This window comes from Prionailurus viverrinus, chromosome B4, assembly GCF_022837055.1.
Source record: "Prionailurus viverrinus isolate Anna chromosome B4, UM_Priviv_1.0, whole genome shotgun sequence".
Classification (NCBI taxonomy): Eukaryota; Metazoa; Chordata; class Mammalia; order Carnivora; family Felidae; genus Prionailurus; species Prionailurus viverrinus.
In genome coordinates this window covers 101,444,619-101,464,002 of record NC_062567.1, presented here as the reverse complement: position 1 = coordinate 101,464,002, position 19,384 = coordinate 101,444,619, and the positions used below count along the sequence as shown (strand labels likewise).

The window sequence follows — 19,384 nt, the reverse complement described above, 5'->3', positions numbered from 1 at the left end:
CTTGGGATTCATTCTCTCTCTCTCTCTCTCTCTCTCTCTCTCACCCTGCCCCACATGCACTCTCTCAAAATAAGTAAATAAACTTTTTTAAAAATGCAAAAGGGGGGCAATATGAAAGTGCTCTTTAAAACAAACAAAACAACAACAATTTTTAAGTGATGGCATTTTAAACTTCAATCCATACAGGTAAAATAAAACTCTGGTTATTAAGTCGCCCAAGAATAGGACCACAGAGTCATCACAGGTATTCTTTATGATTTCCAGCTTAATGAGCTGCCTATGAAAACAAGGAAAGCCACAAAACGTCATAAATGGGGCCATTAAAGTGAAACATAAGAAAACAGAAAACATGTCAGTATCAAGTGTGGTATGCAGCGTTGGTTGCCACAACTTAAGAAAAATACAAAACAATATGGGTTTTATCAAAAGGAGAAGACCGAGGAGTGTGGTAAGATTAGGAGCTTGGAATTCTACACCCTATTTTTTTTAATTGATCTATAAAAATCTGAAAAGTAAATCTCAAAAATCGGGTAAGAGAAGTCTGGAGTACTCAACAAAACTTCATACTTTCTAAGTTGAGCCCCTCTGTCCTCCTACTGTGTAACAAGGTTTATACAAAAGAGATATGCATATTTACATACATGAGATGTATTTATCCATACATACATATGTAAACGTGTGTGTGTGTGCATGTGTGTTCCAATTTGGCCTGACAAGTTGAGTAAAAAACAGAACAAGAAGAAAGGATAAATGAGTATTTTACGTAAATACAAGAAAGCCATCACCAGATGATAGCTGGGGTCAGTTCACTGAGAAATAAGAGGTGTGGTTCTGATTACTTAAAAGAAATCCAATAGATCAACAGTAGTTGTGTTCTTCCAATGGCTTTACAGATGACAGCCCCTCTTTCTAGAATGAACCCCCATCCCCACCTCTTTCCTGAACCTGGTTAGCTCCTACTTCATCACGCAAGTACTTAAAGACATCATGAAAGTGTCCCCTCTTCTAGAAGCTGTCCCCAGTGCCACAGTCTGTGTTAAGTAATGGTCTCTCCTGTCTTGTTCCTTGTCCCCAGGGTCTGCAAACCTCCTCCGGGTGGCAACCTGACACTGTGATGCGTCTCCCCCCAACGATGAGCACTATGAGGAGAACCCTCTTCATCTTTAGCACAGTAACTGCCATGGAGTAGGCATGTAATACATTTCTTGACCGATTCAATACATGAACAGTTGAGTGAATAAGCACATGTAAGAAAAATATAACCGCCTTCTTTGTTCAGGAGAAAGCTCTGAAACTTGTAGAACTGAGTGAATCATACTGGTGGGAATGGAACGGCTCCTTTTGGGTTAGTTCATCCAACATGAAATCTGTTGCTACAGGTTTTTGGATGACTCTGAAGCAACCTCTATGGAGAATACTTTAGCAGCAATATAATTTTTTATCGATCTGAACAACTGTGATAGAAGGGGCAAAGGTATAGCAAGTTCAGCGTCTTAACTGCAAGAATTGTACCACAGATAAGAAAAAAAGTTCACTGCTTTTTATTCGTATTTCTCCTATTTTTTGTTCTAGGGTAAGAAATATGAATGTCACCCAACATGTGGGAATAAAAGTGACATAAATTGTGTAAATGCACATCAGGACAAAAGGCCTTCCACCTTCTTGTCATGTCTTTCTCTTTCTTTCCTGTCCTTCCTTCCTCCTTCCTTCCTTCCTTCCTTCCTTCCTTCCTTCCTTCCTTCCTTCCTCCCTCCCTCCCTCCCTCTTTTTCTTTCTTTCTTTCCTCTTTTCTTGAAGTGTGGTTGACATACAATATTCTATTATTTCAGGTGTACAACATAGTGATTCAACATTTATATCCGTTAGGAGTGGTCACCATGATAAATCTAGCTACTTTCTATCACCATACAAAGTTGTTACATATTAACTATATCCCTTATAGTTTGTACATTGTATCTCTGTGGGTTTTTTTCTTCATTTTTTAGCTGTTAAGATTGTGCCTCTTTATCCCCTTCCCCTATTTTGCCCATCTCTCCAGCCCCTCTCCTCTGCCAACTATCAGATTGTCCTCTTTATCATAGGTCTGTTTCTGGTTTGTTTTGTTTTTTAGATGCCACATAGAAGTGAATTCATATGGTATTTCTCTCTCTGTGTCTGGCTTCTTTCACGTAGCATCATGCCCTCACATGCTTTCCTTTCAATCCTTGGCTTTTTTCCCCCCTATTCTCTTGTTCGCCTTTTCTGTTTTGGCACTGGACTTTGGTGTGTGTGTGTGTGTGTGTGTGTGTGTGTGTGTGTGTGTGTAATTATCACTGTCCCTTCATGATATCAAGCTGGAAGCAGAGAAGTATTATCATCACTAAATCTCCCCTTCCCAAAAGGACACCCCTGCATCCAGATGCAGAATTCTTCCACTGTGCAGTACTTTGAAGTATCTTGAATACAGTCACCCAGACTAAACAGGATAGAAGCCCACAACATTGCAGAAATGTATGCAAAGTCGCTCAGTTGTGGTTGCTAGAATATTTACAGATTAACCTCTCATACAGCAACCTGACAAATCCAGGGCTGGCAGATGCAGACATGCAAATATGTCCTAAATAGATCTTCAACTTCTAACCAAAGAACAGATTGCCTTATGTGTGTCTTATATGTGCTTATGAAAAGTATTTTTAAGCAGAATATTTTTACGGGCCCAGAACATTATTTTTCCTCATGAAGGCCAAAGATTGAGAGAACAAATTGTATGATGACATTAAAATTATTTAAATGCTTCATGAATGTATGTGTGCTCATCTTTCCTGTACTTCTATTCTAGAAATACAAGTATTAAAATTTCAGATCCCATTAAGCCTGATTATACCTACCAGAAGTGAAATGAGAATCTTCTGAATAAAGAGGAGTCTGGGAACTAACTCAAGAAGTCAAAGATCATTTAACAAATTTTCTGAGAATTTACCATGGCCCAGTTTTTAGGTTAGTGACATAGTGGATTCAAAGATACATGAAATATATTCTGACTTCTGAGAATATGCAACATTATGAAGATAAGCAAATAAAAACTGGTATCCATAAGGTAGAATAAAATAAGTGACATAAAGGTTTGTTGACAATGTATAATTTCAATGCAACTGGAATTCTAAAATGCACTAGAGGAATGAAGGAAGGATTTCTGAGGGACCTTGAGAGATGACTACTTTTCTTGCCATTCTGCATGTCCCACTTTGCAAAACCTACTCACCACCATGCTTTAAACACCAGAGCTGATGACCCACAAAGGTCTATCTCCCAACCCAGATGCACTTCTAGGACCCAGACCTCCATCTCCAACCTCTGGTCAGGCATCTCCATGTTGCATCATACTCAGTATGCATCTGAGGATGCATCATACTCGGTTCAAGATGCATTATACTCAGTATGTTCAAAAACTCTCAGCTTCCCCCAGCCCCAAACCACATCCTGTGTTTCTATTTGGCAAATACTCAAAACCATCTGCCTGGGTTCTCAGTTTTGAGTCTTGGACCTGTCCTCTGCCTCACGCCTATCTTTGAACCAGATCTGATTTCTCTTTATTAAATGTGCTATCTTAAATAAAGTCCTAAATTAAAACAGCCTGGAAACGAATCTCTTTGCCTCTATTGTGTGTATTTGCTTATTTTCCCAACAGAATGTTGCAAGGATTTACCTTCCGTCATATTTTTCTCTCCTGCCTAAAAAGCATTAGTGCCCTCTGTCCCTTCCATACAGAATATAGCCTAAACTTCTTGGCTAAATGCTAAGAGTCTGGCCCTTGCCTATGTATCTAACCATTTATACTCCTCATTAGTACCACATGCAATAGCCATCCTGGAAACTTTCTTGCACACTCCTGCCTTTGCTTATGCTGACCCTCTCTGCCTACAGTGCCCTCCTCTCTAGGATGCCACTCTATGAAGACGTTTTATTTATCCTTCAAACACCACCTTATAAGAGCTTTCTTTGACCACTGTTTAATAGAACAGCTCTCCCACTTTTCCCACCACTCGGTCCAATTACCCTGCTTTATTTTTTTCTTCATAACACTTTCCACATATTAAATAGCTCTTTGTTTATGTGTCCTGGATATAGAAGATAAACTTTTAAACTTTTAAAAAGATAACCAAACACATACTTGGGTGCTCAGTAATATTTGTTGAATTTGTTGAATGGAACCCTTCAGATACCATTCAATCTCATCTTTTCCGAGAGAGGAATAGTGCAGGGATATCAGTCTACCTCGCCTACCTGTGTTCATGAATATTTCAATCCATTAGACTGAAGGGACTGTGGTTCACTCATATCTTTTAGCACAGAATGAACACTCAATACACGTATATTGAATGGAGTTGAATTTGACATAAATAGAGACCTCCACACAATTAAAGCCTTCTCCAATTTAGTGAAGGGAGATTATCTTTAGGATGGTACATAAGGAAGTAAATGAGAATGACTGAAACTTCAAATGATCTTCAGTTTGGGCATCTCCAGGAGAGGACTTCCTGACCCGAACAACACCTGGAAAAGCTAGGATCCTTCTTTATTTGGAACCACAATTTTTCAGATTTGATGCTCTATATGTTACTTTCATCTCTACCACACTGGCTGAGTCAGGTTTGAGTCTCTAACAAGCTCTTCCATTCCTGCCATAGACATCCCCATCCAGACCAAGTGAAATTCAGGGTAACTTAAAATCTTGAAGTGGCACAACTGTTTTTATAAGAATCCTTCAGGCTAGTAGGAGCTAAAGTGATTTTTGGAGGGTTCTTTTTTATTTGGTTAGGTTATACTATGTTTTCAGGGTCAGGGATTCCCTTTCATGTTGAACTTTTCTATTAGATTATAACTTGGTGAATCCCATTTTATTTTACAGCCACACATCCAGTTAGACTCTATGCAGCTGGTGCATAATGCAGAATTGCAAAAGGTGGAAGGTTAAAGTTAGGGTCCAGAAGATCATTTGGACTGCTTGAACAAGTCATCAATATGAAGGAATATTTATTTTTCAGATGACCAGGGTTGTGAAAAAAATCATAAGGGATTGATTCCACAATGACACAAATTTGTTTTTTTATGCATGCAACAAAAATTTATTAAGCACCAAACTACATACAAAGCACAATGGTAGTGGGGCACCCGAATGGCTCAGTTGGTTAAGCGTCTTGATTCTTGATTTCAGCTCAAGTCATGATCTCACGGTTCGTGAGTTCGAGCCCCACAACTGGGCTCTGGGCTGACCACGCGGAGCCTGCTTGGGATTCTGTCTCCCTTTGTCTCTGCCCCTCCCCTGCTCACTCTATCTCTCTCTCAAAAATAAATAAAGATGAACTTAAAAAAAAAAAAAGCACAATGGTAGACTAAAATGTAATAAAACATGGTCTCTGTCCTCAGAGAGAATATACTCCCTACCAAATATTTCCTTTTTTATAAGCAAGGGAGTTTGATGTGGAACATCTTAATTTTTCTTTTTAAAACTAATCTAATGGAATCACTATTTTATGATTATGAACAAATTACATTCTCAGAACTCTGATGCTACAGAAATCTAATTATTAATAAAGAGGCCACTGTCCTCCAGGATGTGAGTGATTGTGAAAGCCCCTTCCCCCACTAAAATTTTAGGGTTCAGTGACTACTGAACTCCCTAATATGGGCACCTGGGTAGCTCAGTCAGTTAAGCCTACAACTCTGGATTTCAGCTCAGGTCATGATCTCACAGTTCCTGGGTTCGAGCCCCATGTCAGACACCATGCTGACAGTGCAAGCCTGCCTGGGATTCTCTCTCTCTCCCTTTCTCTGACACTTCCCTGTTCCCACTCTCTCTCTCTCTCTCCCTCAAAATAAATAAATAAACTAAAAAAAAATTAAAAATGAATAGGAAGATGACATTGCAATCCTTTATGAAGTTGTATGAAGAAACAGTATAATTTGGAGATACAGACAAAAGTGATATTTATTTCTTATCTGACACCTGCAAAAATATTGATTCTTCTAACTTTGTTTTGTGAAAACACCTTTCATGGTAAGCAGATTTAAAAATCCTTGAGTGTCTTCAGTGCTACAAATCACATAGTTCAATACTCTGGATAAATTGCCTGTTGTTCAAACTGTCTAGGGCAATTCTCAATCTTGCATTTATAACAAAGAATTGAATTCCCCTAGATCAAAAATCAATTCCATACTCTATAAAAGTTACACCTTAATTTAGAAAATAAAACTATTTAATTTAAAATATAGTTTTATAAAATTGTATTAAACCAACTGATGTTGGATCAAATACCTATTCATTTTAATAGGTTACTAAATCAATAGCAGCTTGCTTATGTATGTGAAAATTTCGGAAGAAATAGGGGCAAAGCATTTGACATTAAATATAATTAATATTTTTCTAGATTTGAACATAACATAGCTTTAAGGTACAAAGTACCCAAGTCTAATCCTTCAGGTACAGTTGCATTTTCAGTCAGTAATCAAACATTCTCAGGGCAAAAGAAATCTGCCGCTAGATACTTATTCTTAAGAGAGCAAATACCTTCGGCAGCCCTGTTGTTCCAGACGTGTAAAGAATATACAGCGGATGTTCTGAAAGAACAGGAACACAATCATGTGACTGTGCTTTGGCCATCTCTTCATCCCAATCAAGGTCACGACCTGGAGCCAAGGGAACGGTCTCCTGCACAGAAAGTATACAGGAATATGCACTGAACAGAGGAGGTTAAGTCAGGAGAACAATGCAGACTGGCTAAATCTGTATTAGTCTGAGCATATGATTGGAAATCTAGGCCTATATAGCACTAACTAGCAGATTTAAGACTATATATTTCAAGGTCATGACTTAAAATAAATATTCCTAAAAAGTCCAACAGTTTGATGTTGGCTTCAACAAAAGAACATGTTTTATTCAATCTAAGGAAATATGTAAGAAATTCAATGTGATGCAGTCATGTTTTCATCAACAGTCAGAGCTTAACGAACAGAGGTTCATGTTTTCCATAAACATACATACACCATTAACTTTATAAACCAGTTTCTATTTTTATAACTTTTCTTCTTTTACTTTGGAACTAAAGTCTTCATAATACAGTATCAACTAACCCATTAAAATTTTTCTTTATATGAGGGCAACTTAGCACTAACACTGAGGCCATCTTTCCAAATGAGGAAACATTAAATCATTTTCAAGGGTGGAGGATAAATCAATTTTTGCTTTTTCAAGAACAAAATTAATTTTGAAAACTAATGAGTGTATGTGACATATCTAGAATGCTACCCAATTTTTCCCACAAGTCATTGATTATTATGGCAGACATGTTTGTTTTCTTTTTTGTTCCTAGAACTGAGCTCTGTGTTATAAACCTTATGAAAATAGTCATGACTTAGTCAGAGACACCTTAAAAAGAATTAGACCTCTTTATTTAAGATGGTGCCAATGAAATAAGCCAGATAGATAAAGAGTAGGGAAGTGGCTTTTGGGAAAATTATTCTAATGGAGGGTCACAGCTATGTAAATAGAATTAAGACTCAGTACATGTCTAATTATTTTCTGAAATGTTAACTAAGCTCCAGATGACACACCAGAAAGTTTACATTTGGGGAATTTACTAGTATAGGCTACACATTCTTCAGTGAGAGTTAGTAAGATCCACCACCTAAAATGTATGTAACCATTCATTTCATCCAGGTGATCCCTGGGTGAAGCCCAGAGACTCTGAGGGATTTAGAAAAGCCAGGCCACTTCCATTCTTCAGGGTCCTTAATATATTAATCGGGGTTGTAAAAAATGATCATGTATTTAAATGAGTACATTTACAAAATAACACTTAAATATGTCACAAATAAAATGCCTCTGTGAATAAATAATAATAGATAACCATCAGAACAGAACTTCATGAAGATGAAGTTTAAGGCCCAATTGTCTTCTCCAGCCTCACTCTGATGGAGCTGGAATGTACCAGAGATAAATAAAAATAGTTAACTGTAACCCAGTTGTATATTTCCACTTGTTTTTATGAATCAGATAAACACAACAAATTTCAAATTACCAAGCCTCTGACATTACAATCACAGACCCATAAAAAAATTATCACACCCTATAATGAAAAATGTCAATTGGAGGATCACAAAAATTTTTACAGATGAACACAATGAGGACTTGAATGAATGGTTTTTCTTCAGGCTAAGAAAATCCTCTACAGGCGTATATAAAGAAGATTTGACAAAAGGAAGAGAGGGAAAATCAGCATTAGCTTCTACATCTGTCCATTTACTTCTATAGATGTGTCCTGTTATCGTTCCTAAAGAGTAATATTGGCAGAGCACCAGAGTTGACTGATGTGATATTCCTTTGATTCTGTCGTTGCCTGCTTGAGGCTTAGGAGTGGCAGCCAGGTTTTTACCTCCTTTGGCAAAAACGCAATCCTGATTAATGAGACACACTGCCGAGCCTCATAATTTGTGTTTCTAAGCTGAAAGAAAATCCAGTCCATTGAGCTTAATTACTAACTAAACAGCAGGCCTACTATAAAGGACAGGAGACATCCAAAGCTCTCATCTAAAATAAAGACAAGTTGGGGTGCCTGGGTGGCTCAGTCGGTTAGGCGTCTGACCCTTGATTTCAGCTCAGGTCATGATCTCAGGGTTTGTGAGATGGAACCCCAATCAGGGTCCATGTTGACAATGTAGAGCCTGCTTGGGACTCTCTCTCTCTCTCCTTTTCCCTCTCTCTGCTCCTCCCCTGCTTGTATGCACGTGCTCTCTCACTCTCGCAATAAAGAAATAAACTTTAAAAATAAAATAAAGATAAGTCAAAATAGAGGCAAGAGCCTCAAGAAAAAGGGAAAGTATGCCATTTTGGGAGGGAGGGATGGAGCAGTGGGTCTGTACCTATTAGCAGGAAAGAGAAGAGATGTGCATTAGAAAAATCTGAATAAGAAACTTGCATACCCATATTCAGTGTGTTTACTGAATATGTAAACATATGAACAAGTAAAAGAAATAGCATATATCTTGTTGGGTAAAAGTCATCAAACCAAGTTCAAATTGTGGCCTCAATTATTGGCTGTGACTTTGAGCTATGACCTCTCCATAACTCAGTTTCTTCATCCGCAAAATGGGACCAGTAATAGCACCTACTTCATTCGTTTGTGAGAATTAAATAAGAAGTATTTGAAAGTACTTAGCTTTGGGCATAGCATAAATTCTTTACAAATTCATGACTTTCTGTATGTGTGAATGTCCCACACATACACGATTAGCACACACATACTCACAGAAACACCTGTGTGTATGTGTATGTGTTCCTACCTTTCCTCTAACCTCCTCATACCCCAAGCCTCTTTTATTGCTAACTTTGTATTCCTTAACTTAACAGCAATAGGCCTTTTTAAAAAAAATATGCTTGAGGGCATCTGAAAGAAACTCAAAATTCTTTGAGACAGTAAGAATATTAAAATCATTGAGGGACGTGGTTCATAACCACAGACTACTAAAACTTTACACAGGAATTTAATGTGGTAATGGGAACTGCTAGGTGGTAACCAAAGTGACATAGCTTTAATACTTTCTCTTCTTGTATCCTGTCATTTAAGCATTTTCTGCAGATAACCTCTCAAGAGTTCCATAACATTACACGATTCTTTGCACTCTTATAATTTTTCTTCTGCAAAAAATTTTAAACTGCTAGGAACCCAAGATGGTTCTACTATAAATTGCTGACACTTGCTTGGATATAGAAATAAGGTGATCATTAGATCAAATTTACTAGGAAAAGCACTGTAAAATATGTTCATTTTCTGTATTATACTGCTTTTTCTTCCTTCATGGATCACAGAATAATTTATGTGCTTAGAATATTCATATTTTGTTTTCTTGAACATAGTTTTTATTTCTAGACTAAATGCCTTCTCTAAAGTTATTGAAAGACAGATTTTATATACAAATAATCATACCTCTCCACGAGGCAGGATAGCTGGGGGATCAAGCACGTAGTCAGAATGCATGTGTTCAGATCATGACTCTGACACCAGCTGGGCAAGTTATTTTATCGCTGTTCACTGAATTTCTCTTCCATAAAATAGGAATAATGGTATCACCTGGCTCACAAAGTTGTCAGAAAGATTTTTTAAAAACCATTCATTACCAGAATATCAAAAATCATATGGTAAGCAGCCAGTGTTTGTTAAAATTATCATTATTGTTATAATTTAAAATAATATATGGCACCACAATAGATTCTGCAGAGAATCCAATTCATCAACATGACATATTATTACTATATGTATTTCAATCTTATTGTTTTAATCCAGTTTTTAAATTTTTTTTAATGTTTATTTATTTTTGAGTGACAGAGAAAGAGACAGTGCAAGCAGGGGAGGGGCAGAGAGAGAGAGAGACACAGAATCTGAAGCAAGTTCCAGGCTCTGAGCTGTCATGTCAGCACAGAGTCCAACGTGGGGCTTGAACACAGGACCCGCGAGATCTGAGCTGAACTCGAATGCCCAATTGGCATTCCTAAGCTAGTTTTTTTCCATAAAGACAGAAAACATCATTCATACCTTTTTCAGTTTTTATTTTTTTTGCCAAAATTGTGACATTCAGGAAGTATATTAAATGGTCTATAAATCAAGTATTTCATAAGGTCAACACTAGAATAATCCTTAGTGCATCACCATACGCAAGAACCAAATTCAATATTCAGATTACCATATTTGGACGATTATAAATGAGAACATGATCTGGTTTGTGTTGTCCTAGTCTCAGTGCTTCTTCTAGAAGTGGTATGTATTCTACTCTCCGTCCGGGTTCAATCCCAAAGGATGCTGTAACAACCACCTTGGGCTACAATGGAAAAAATGACAGTAATTGAGAAAGTTTAACAACACCAATTAAGGTAATCCCAATATTTTAGGTGCAGATTGGCAATTTAACATTTCTAAAGAAATGTTTTAATGATTCTGTTCTCTATTGAATAAATGGCTTGAAAACAAAAAATTCATTTGTAAATGTTGTAGACCTAACGAATTCCACACAGATCTAACCTGTTTGAAACTACAAGTTCAGTGAGGCTTTGGGCTAGTGAGTATGAGCTGTTAAAAAATACTTTCCAGGGGCACCTGGTGGTTCACCTAGTTAAGCCTCTGACTTTGGCTCAGGTCATGATCTCAGGGTCATGAGTTGAAGCCCCGCATCAGGCTATCAGTGCAGAGCCCGCTTGGGATCTTCTGTCCCCTTCTCCTCTGCCCCTCTCCCCCCAACCCTCAAAAATAAACATTAAAAATTTTTTTTAAATAAAAAATACTATCCAAAGAATTCATGAAACCAGATAGACTTGCCCTGAACCAGTGAAATGCAAACCTAGGGGCCCCTCACTTACTGAGACCTTTGTACCCGCTGGTTATTGTGACCTTGTAGTATTTCTCAGGTGGGGAGAGCCAGCCAATTGCTATCAGGAAGCATTACTACATTTTTAAATGTCAGCATCTCTCCTTAAATGTGACCACAGAAAAAAGGGCTCGAATCTCTGATTTTTCTTTCGCGATTCTTTTCTCATTGCCAAATACTATATTTGTAATTTTGTTGTATTTTTCTTAAAAGGGCCCCCAAATGATTTAATCTTCAAGCCCCACAAGCCTGAACCTACTCCTTAAGATACACTTGGTAACTTCTCTTTACCTGACAACTTTCTAGTCTCCTTCAAGATATACAGAGATGTAGCCAAAAGGAGTCCCTGAAAGCTTAAGAAGTTGGGGTTAATCTCCATTCTGGGCAGGCCTCAGATGCCCTACTATAGTCAAATGTTCCTTCCCTCAGCCACACACTGCACAGGAAGCTCTCTGAGGCCAAATCTGGATCCCATTTATCTCTTTGTCTTCTATGCCTGGTACAATGCTTGCTTGCCATACGGTAAGCTCTCAAATGTTTTCGGAACTGAACCAAAATTCTCATTAATTTGCAGAAACAAACATGTCTTTATTCTTTTAAGTACACTGTTTCTTCACCAAGAAATCCAAAGCAAAGGAGGCAGCTAATAAATTATTCAAGAGACAGATAATCAATCCAAGACAGTGCATCTATTCCTGAATTCTGATTTCTAGTTACAATACATTTCATCTAGGGAAGGTTCATATTATACCAAGTATATGCATATATCATTACTGTCTGCTTTTTGAATATCATTTAATATTCATGGAGCTGAGGCTCAGTGCAGTTACATAGCTTGCCCCAGGTTACAAGTAGTGGAATCAGAAAGAGGGCCAGTTTTGTCTGATTACAGAACCTGTCTCTTCCCACTATATCAAGCTAGCGTTTAAAAGACACACACACACACAAAGGAAAGAAAACAAAAATAAGTCTTGTTTCCTTTTATTATATTTTTAAAGATCCAGCATTTGAATAGAATTCACATTTTACTATCTGTAATACTCACAAAAATAACTCCAGGCAATATTTCCTAAGATTAGAATACAGAATAAATGAAAGTAAGTTCCATATCAAATTAAAAATATATAGAAAATATATCAAAACTTGAATAATTTAATAAACTCAAAATTAGAACCTTCATCTTGAAAAAGAATCCTTTCTAAATTTGTATTAACGGCCTTTTATTGGAGGCTCTATTTAGTCTAGACTGACTTGTTAGGGTACTGTACATTCTTCCCATCATCAGCCAGTAACATAAAGCTTTTTCTTGAGCCAGTTTATTTGAAAATCCTGACATCAAAATCATTCCTGATTTCAATCATTCCTGAGTAATTCTATCCAACTATCTCAGATATATATCTCTATCTTCTCACCTTTAATTTGACCTGCTCAAAGGTCTTGCCCATAGGAATATACACTCATTGCCTAAGCTGCTTAGCAAGGTTGTGTGTGTGTGTGTGTGTGTGTGTGTGTGTGTGTAATGAAAACTTAGCAAGTGATATAGTAAACATTTTATAAATCCTTATTTTTATGTATCTAAATTTGCCCACATCATATAAATTTTTTAAAAGGGAAATAATATATCTCATTCTTTTATCCAAATGGTGTTAAGGATTTCTTTAGTTAAAAAACTGGAGTCTATAGCTTCGTTGGAGAAGCCCCCAAATGCCCACTGGTTTCCAGGTCAGTGACTGACTGATATTTCCCCCTAGATTTACCTTCATAAGCACTAACTCAACAAGTTTAAAAAAGAGAGGGGGAAAAAAAATCTATCTAGTTAGTCCACAAGCCAGCTTCCTAGTTCTAATAACTGATCTATTACAAGATGAAGTCAGATATGCAAACCCTCACTGTCTATCTCGCACTAATATCAGATATTAGTTCCCTTGTTAGGAATGTCTCATCTCGTATTTGTGGAACTCTGAAAGCCAACCATCTCTTACTCCCATAACGACCTTCCTTCCTTAATCTTCCCACTGCTATTACTCTGCTGCACATTACCCATCACTTCACAAACAGATCACATGCCAAAATGTCTTCTTCCACCCTCCCCTCTCCCCCATTCATGTTATTTGCAAGACCTTCCTCCTGTTAGCATTGCCTACAACAAGACACCCACCTGCTCAAAAACGTTGACAGGTCAAGATCTACAGGACCCAGTTCAGACAAAAACTGACTTTGCAAGCCCACCATCTCTCCCTCTCTGGGCTCCTCAGTCTCTTCACTGTCCTCCAAATGAATTTTACCCTTTCCTCTCGAATGCTGGACTCATAGTCTTTTTTTCTTCTTTTGGATCCCCTGACATCATTCTCTTCAACTAGCTGAATCTTGGCCAAGATCTAACCCAAATCTCACCTCTAGGAAGTCTTCTTCAGCCACCCCAACTAAAAGAAATCACTCCTTCCTCTAAGTCAGGGGTCTACGAATGACAGTTGAGAGATGAACTCTGCCCACAGCATGTTTCTGCAAAGCTTCATTGGGACACTGTCATGCCCTCTGCTTATGTAGTGTCTAAGGCTGCTTGTGTTCTACAACACCACAGCTGAGTACTTGCTGCAGCCACTTGTAAACCACAATGCCAAAAACATTTACTATCTGGTAATTTGCCAGAATAAAGTTTTCTGACTCATAGAGGGACGATAGCTAACCTTTTTTTAAATGAGTACCATATACCAGGTACTGTGTTAAATGCTTTCAATGTAATATCTCAATCATCATTTCACAACAGCCTAATCAAGCTTGCTATCCTAGTACCCCCATTTGAAGATGTAACTCCACCCCTACTGGCACCCCTCTTAACCACTGTGTGGTGGTATACCACCATTCCTGGACGTGTGTAAATTATAAAACTTTAATACGCGTTCCATCCATTTGATAAGTATGACTCATTATCCGGATTTAAGGACAGTACCTGGCATATTGTGTTATGTTAATAAATATATGGTAAGTGAATAAATTGGTTATTAGTTATTTTCCCTGTATGTCTTATATACCCATATACATGGCAAGCTAACTTGAAAAGTATATACCTAATCTTCTATTTTACATCCCTCACAGCATCTAGCAAGATGTTTTTCATATAAAACTGACCCCAAAATAAAATTTGGTGTTGGTGTGGTGTGTGTGTGTGTGTGTGTATGTATGTATATATACAAATGCAAACCTAGGGGTGAAATGCAAACCTAGGGGTGTATATATATATATATATATATACACACACACACACACACACACACACACACACACACACACAGTGAAATGCAAACCTAGGGGTGTATATATATATATATATATATATATATATATATATACACACACACACACAGTGAAATGCAAACCTAGGGATGTGTGTGTGTATATATATATATATATATATATATATATATACTTTAAGCATCTCATTGGAAAGGGGAATCTAGTAAGTACAGAGCACTTCCAGATGGTTCCTTCACAGATAACTATGGCTGTACTACACATAGCTACTACTTGATTTCTCCAAATAAAGCACTTACCTTTGCATGGTCAATACGACTACTTAGTTCTTTGGATGCAAATCCCCCAAATATGAGACTGTGGATGGCTCCTATTCTTGCACATGCCAGCATGGTATACATCGCCTGCGGTATCATGGGCATGTAGATAACCACAGTGTCACCTTTTTTGACACCATGCTTGACCAAAACACCAGCCAGCTTAGAGACCTACAACAAAATCATTACATCAGCAAAGTGTTTTCTGTGTTATTTCACTAGACTTCTAAGTTAAGACAGTAACACAAGAAGTTGATCATCCTCTTGGTAGTGGATTAAAGAAGCCTGAGTAACACATATTTGATGATGATGTGAGCTTAGACAGTGAGAGTAATAACAGTAATAACAAACAGTATGACAATAATTGACTATGAACCAACTTACTGTTATTATGCCACATGAACTCTATGGCCTAAATTTGCTTAATTATTAATTCAGCAACATATTTACTGAGCAACTATGATGTACCAGACACTGTGTTTAGAGTTAGGAACATAATGATGAAAAACAAACACACAGATATATCCCCATGGAGCTTTTATTCTAAAGGGCAAATCTGTCAAGTGAACAGAAAAGTAAAATGGCAAATTTAGACATACATTGGGTTAACTATTAAAAGAGACAAGAACATGTTAGGAAAGAAAACATATCATCTACTTATAAGGTAAGTAAGATAGATTCTGTTATTATTATTCTTATTTTAAATATAAGGTAGCTGAGACTCAGATATAATAAACAGCTAACTCAGAAGCCGAGAGGTAGTAAATACAGCCAGGATACCATCACAAATATTTTGACCTCATATTCTTTGCCCTTTCTATTGCTTCGAGCCAATTATTTTTTCTTTAAAGTTTTTTATACTAATTATCTATACAAAGTGACTGCCCTGTACATTGAGACCAAACATACAAACTTTGCTTAAATTTTAATATGTGTTTTGGAAATTAAAACAGGTTATGAAAAATACACCCAGACCTATGAAAAAGAAGTTCAACATTCTTTCACTTAAAAAATGTATATTGAGCACCTGTGTATGGCAGACATTATTTTCTGATACACCAGTAAACAAAACAGGACAAAGATCTCTTATGGTTTAGCAGAAGAAATATAATAAACATAATTAGTAAGTGATCTATTATGTGAAAAGGTAGTCAGTACTGTTGGGGCGGGGAGGGCAGGACAAAGTGGAGGGATTGAGAATGCAGAAAATGTAATTCTCAGTGGGAAGGTGAGGGTAGACCTCATTCAGAAAGTAGCACTTTAGCAAGGAATGTAAAAGTTAAGAATGAGTGGAGTATACTATTTCAGGCAAAGAGAACACCAGCACAGAGGTGTAAGGGAGATCATTTGTGATGTGATGGAGGAAAAGCAAGGAGACTAGGGAGCTGGAACAGAAAGAACAAGTGAGAAAGTGGTCGTAGATCAGGTCAGAGAGCTAACGAAAGGACTGTAGGTCCAGTGGGCAACTGGAAGGACTTTGGCTTGCCTTTGGATGTGGCTGCTCAAGATAATGAACAGAGGAGACCTGAGACAAGGAATTGGGCCGCAGGGCTATTTATATGGATCCTTTCATTTTATTCTGCCTTTCCTACTTTTTCAACAATTTGAAGGGATTTGGGATCCTGATCATTCTTCCTTTTTCTCTTTATTCCCTTCCTCTGTGCAGAGGGGGAAAAATGTGGTCAAAATTAAGGGCTCTGGTGAAAGACAGAAAGTAACAAACAGCTATCTTAGTGTTTTATTCTCTCCTATTTGCCTGGTATAATTTAGTGCTATTTTTTAAGAACTCAAAGCTGCCCAGCATCAAGTTATGAGAAAGATACACCAAAGTGATATAATCATGAACTTTAATTCTTTCTGGAGCTAAAGACCAAAATAAACACTGGAAGGTTCTATCCAAATCCTCAGTGTGCAATCCATGCAGAAAAATACCATGCTCTGTGATCACATTACTGGGTATCCCATTTAAGCTACAGCACTAGGAGAGACCAATGAGAAGTCTGTCCTATTTACAGCTATAACTTCAGCATCTTGAATAGTGCCTATTGTTGAATAAAAATAATCTTCAACCAACACCCAATCTAGTACTTATTCAGTAACTTTATATTCTAGTCTCACTTCTCAATGTTGCTGAAAGATGTCCCCCAAAACTTTTCTGTCCTTTGAAAGAAATGAAATCAATGAATTCAAAAGTTTTTGAAAAAAAGATCTCAAAATGACCCAATGTGACCCCAAGAAGTATTTAAGTTGGAGTCATGCCACAGCTTCAAAAAAATGAGCCAACATATTAAATTAGAATGTTTCATATACAAATCCAGTTTTCCAGGTTCTCCTGAAAAACTGTCAAGTCTAGCAACACTGAGCCTGTGTTCTTGAATAACAACTATCAACTGAACCTGATGATCAGCTACTAGGTTGAGCTCACCATTCCTGGGGACATTATTGACAGAGAATTAATTTTTCTTTCCATCCTGAGTTTAAAATGTATTCTTCTACATCTTGTTTATTTTATATCATATGCTTAAACCATAGTTCTATAGCCATAAAGGCGTGATATATACTGATAATGAATTTTTTTCCCACCCACTTCTCCCACTTATGTTATCTACTTGGTTCCAGCATCTGAATTGTGAACCACTTCCCTGAATGAAGACAACCTTCAGTAAATTAGGCTGCAGCAGGTGTGTACAACCACTAGATGGCGCCCATCTGGCCTTCTTAAACTGGCTTCCTGTAGCCATTCAATGTTTTGATACTGTGCTAACCACACCAGAGTTGCTCTAGAGAAAAAAAGCTATATGTGATCAACAGAGAAAATCTATTTTTCAGTAGTTTCCAGGGCTAAATGCCGCTCCAGCAAAAGTTTACATTGTAAATTATGTAAATGATATGCATGTATGAAATTATATCGATATAAATGATATACATATATGAAATTTTACATATATATTTATATATATGAATGAAAACAGGGGAAAACATTCATTTCTGGTGAGATTTCTAATAAATATGCATATGGAAAACAATATTAACTCATTGCAAGAATGGACATTGGTTTAATATGAGAATATGTGATAATATTTCATTAAAAAGTATTTCTTACTAATATTAAATCTAGAATTAGTTAATATGGGAGACCTAGAACAGAATACTTAGGTATTACTTCAGACACAATACAATCATTTTGAAAAGAAGGGTGAGCAGCAGCAAACAGAGGAAAAATCTAGAAATCCCAGTCAGCTGAAAGTTCATAATCACTCAAATAAAGTGCTATGAAGCTTCAACACGAAGGGGGATGTGATGATTGCTATTTCAGGGCTCGCCTTGCTTTTATTGACCTTCAGATGTAAAATTATCAAAGAGAAAGAAATTCTATATTCTTTTTGTTTAATGTTATAGTCTTATCCTACCATAGATATCTGAATGTAAATTTATAATTTCTATTGCTATCCAAAGAGAAAATATTTAACATATATCTTGTATAATTTATAGTTTCTCAACTATAGTTAAAGGAAAGTTAAATCACGTGTAATTCACCCAATCCATATTCATTTTTGTACCTTCTTAAAGGTGTGTTTTAATTTGTAAACAATTTAATCATTTTATCACTCACACACCACCAAATTTGGTTTTTAGTCTGAGTTAAGGGCAGGACCTATGCTATGCGATCATGGTCAGGCCATGCCTCTCCGCTAGCATGATGATAACTGAGCTGTGAAGGAAGCCTGAAGAAACAAAATGAATACACATATTCATTTAGATACAACATTATTTGTTTCTTCCCACTAGAGACTATATGAATTAATCATTATTTTGGTACTAATTTAAAACCATTCTAACATATGAGTGCCCTGTTATTGATTCAATTTATACAGTATCAGCTATGTATACTAAAGTCAAGTTTGCAAGTCAGATGCAAACAAGGAAGACATAGTCCTTAAAGCAAAGCAATTCAGAGTCCAGGGAAAAATAATATGAATAAATAGTAATACCAACATAAGAAAATACAGTAACAGATATTTGTTATATAAAGTAGTATACACATGTATTTGGTTTATATGTAACACGTGCTTATTTTGACACAAGTAAAAACTTTAAATTTTAAAATTATAAAATGAAAACATGCTCATATAAATAATAAAAAAGAATTTTATAGATTTTTTATGTATTCATCCCGCAAAATCTTCATTCACAAGCAGTCTGTGGGTTAGTATAGTTTCATGATCAAATGCCCAGGACACAAATATAAACATTAGATGAAACTGACCAAACACTATGTTCTATAGAGCAAATTAGCACTTGCTTCACAAGCAGCAAGTGTGTCCATCTAAAGAAAATAATGTTTGTATGAGAAAGATAGAGCTGGTGTCCAAATTATAGCAAAAAGATAATAATTATGGGCAATTTCAGGGCCATGTCAA

General features: G+C 36.8%; 1 protein-coding gene across 1 annotated transcript in view; it reads right to left on the bottom strand.

Annotated features, from left to right (window-relative positions):
* The window catches only part of ACSS3 (acyl-CoA synthetase short chain family member 3), a 156,685-nt gene that overhangs the window by 92,987 nt on the left and 44,314 nt on the right, over positions 1 to 19,384 (bottom strand). The window contains exons 3-5 of the mRNA XM_047868607.1: positions 14,946 to 15,134; positions 10,717 to 10,851; positions 6,548 to 6,688 (exon numbers count right to left, since the gene is read on the bottom strand). Of these exons, the coding sequence (XP_047724563.1) occupies positions 6,548 to 6,688; positions 10,717 to 10,851; positions 14,946 to 15,134 (465 nt within the window). The remainder of the gene's footprint in view (positions 1 to 6,547; positions 6,689 to 10,716; positions 10,852 to 14,945; positions 15,135 to 19,384) is intronic.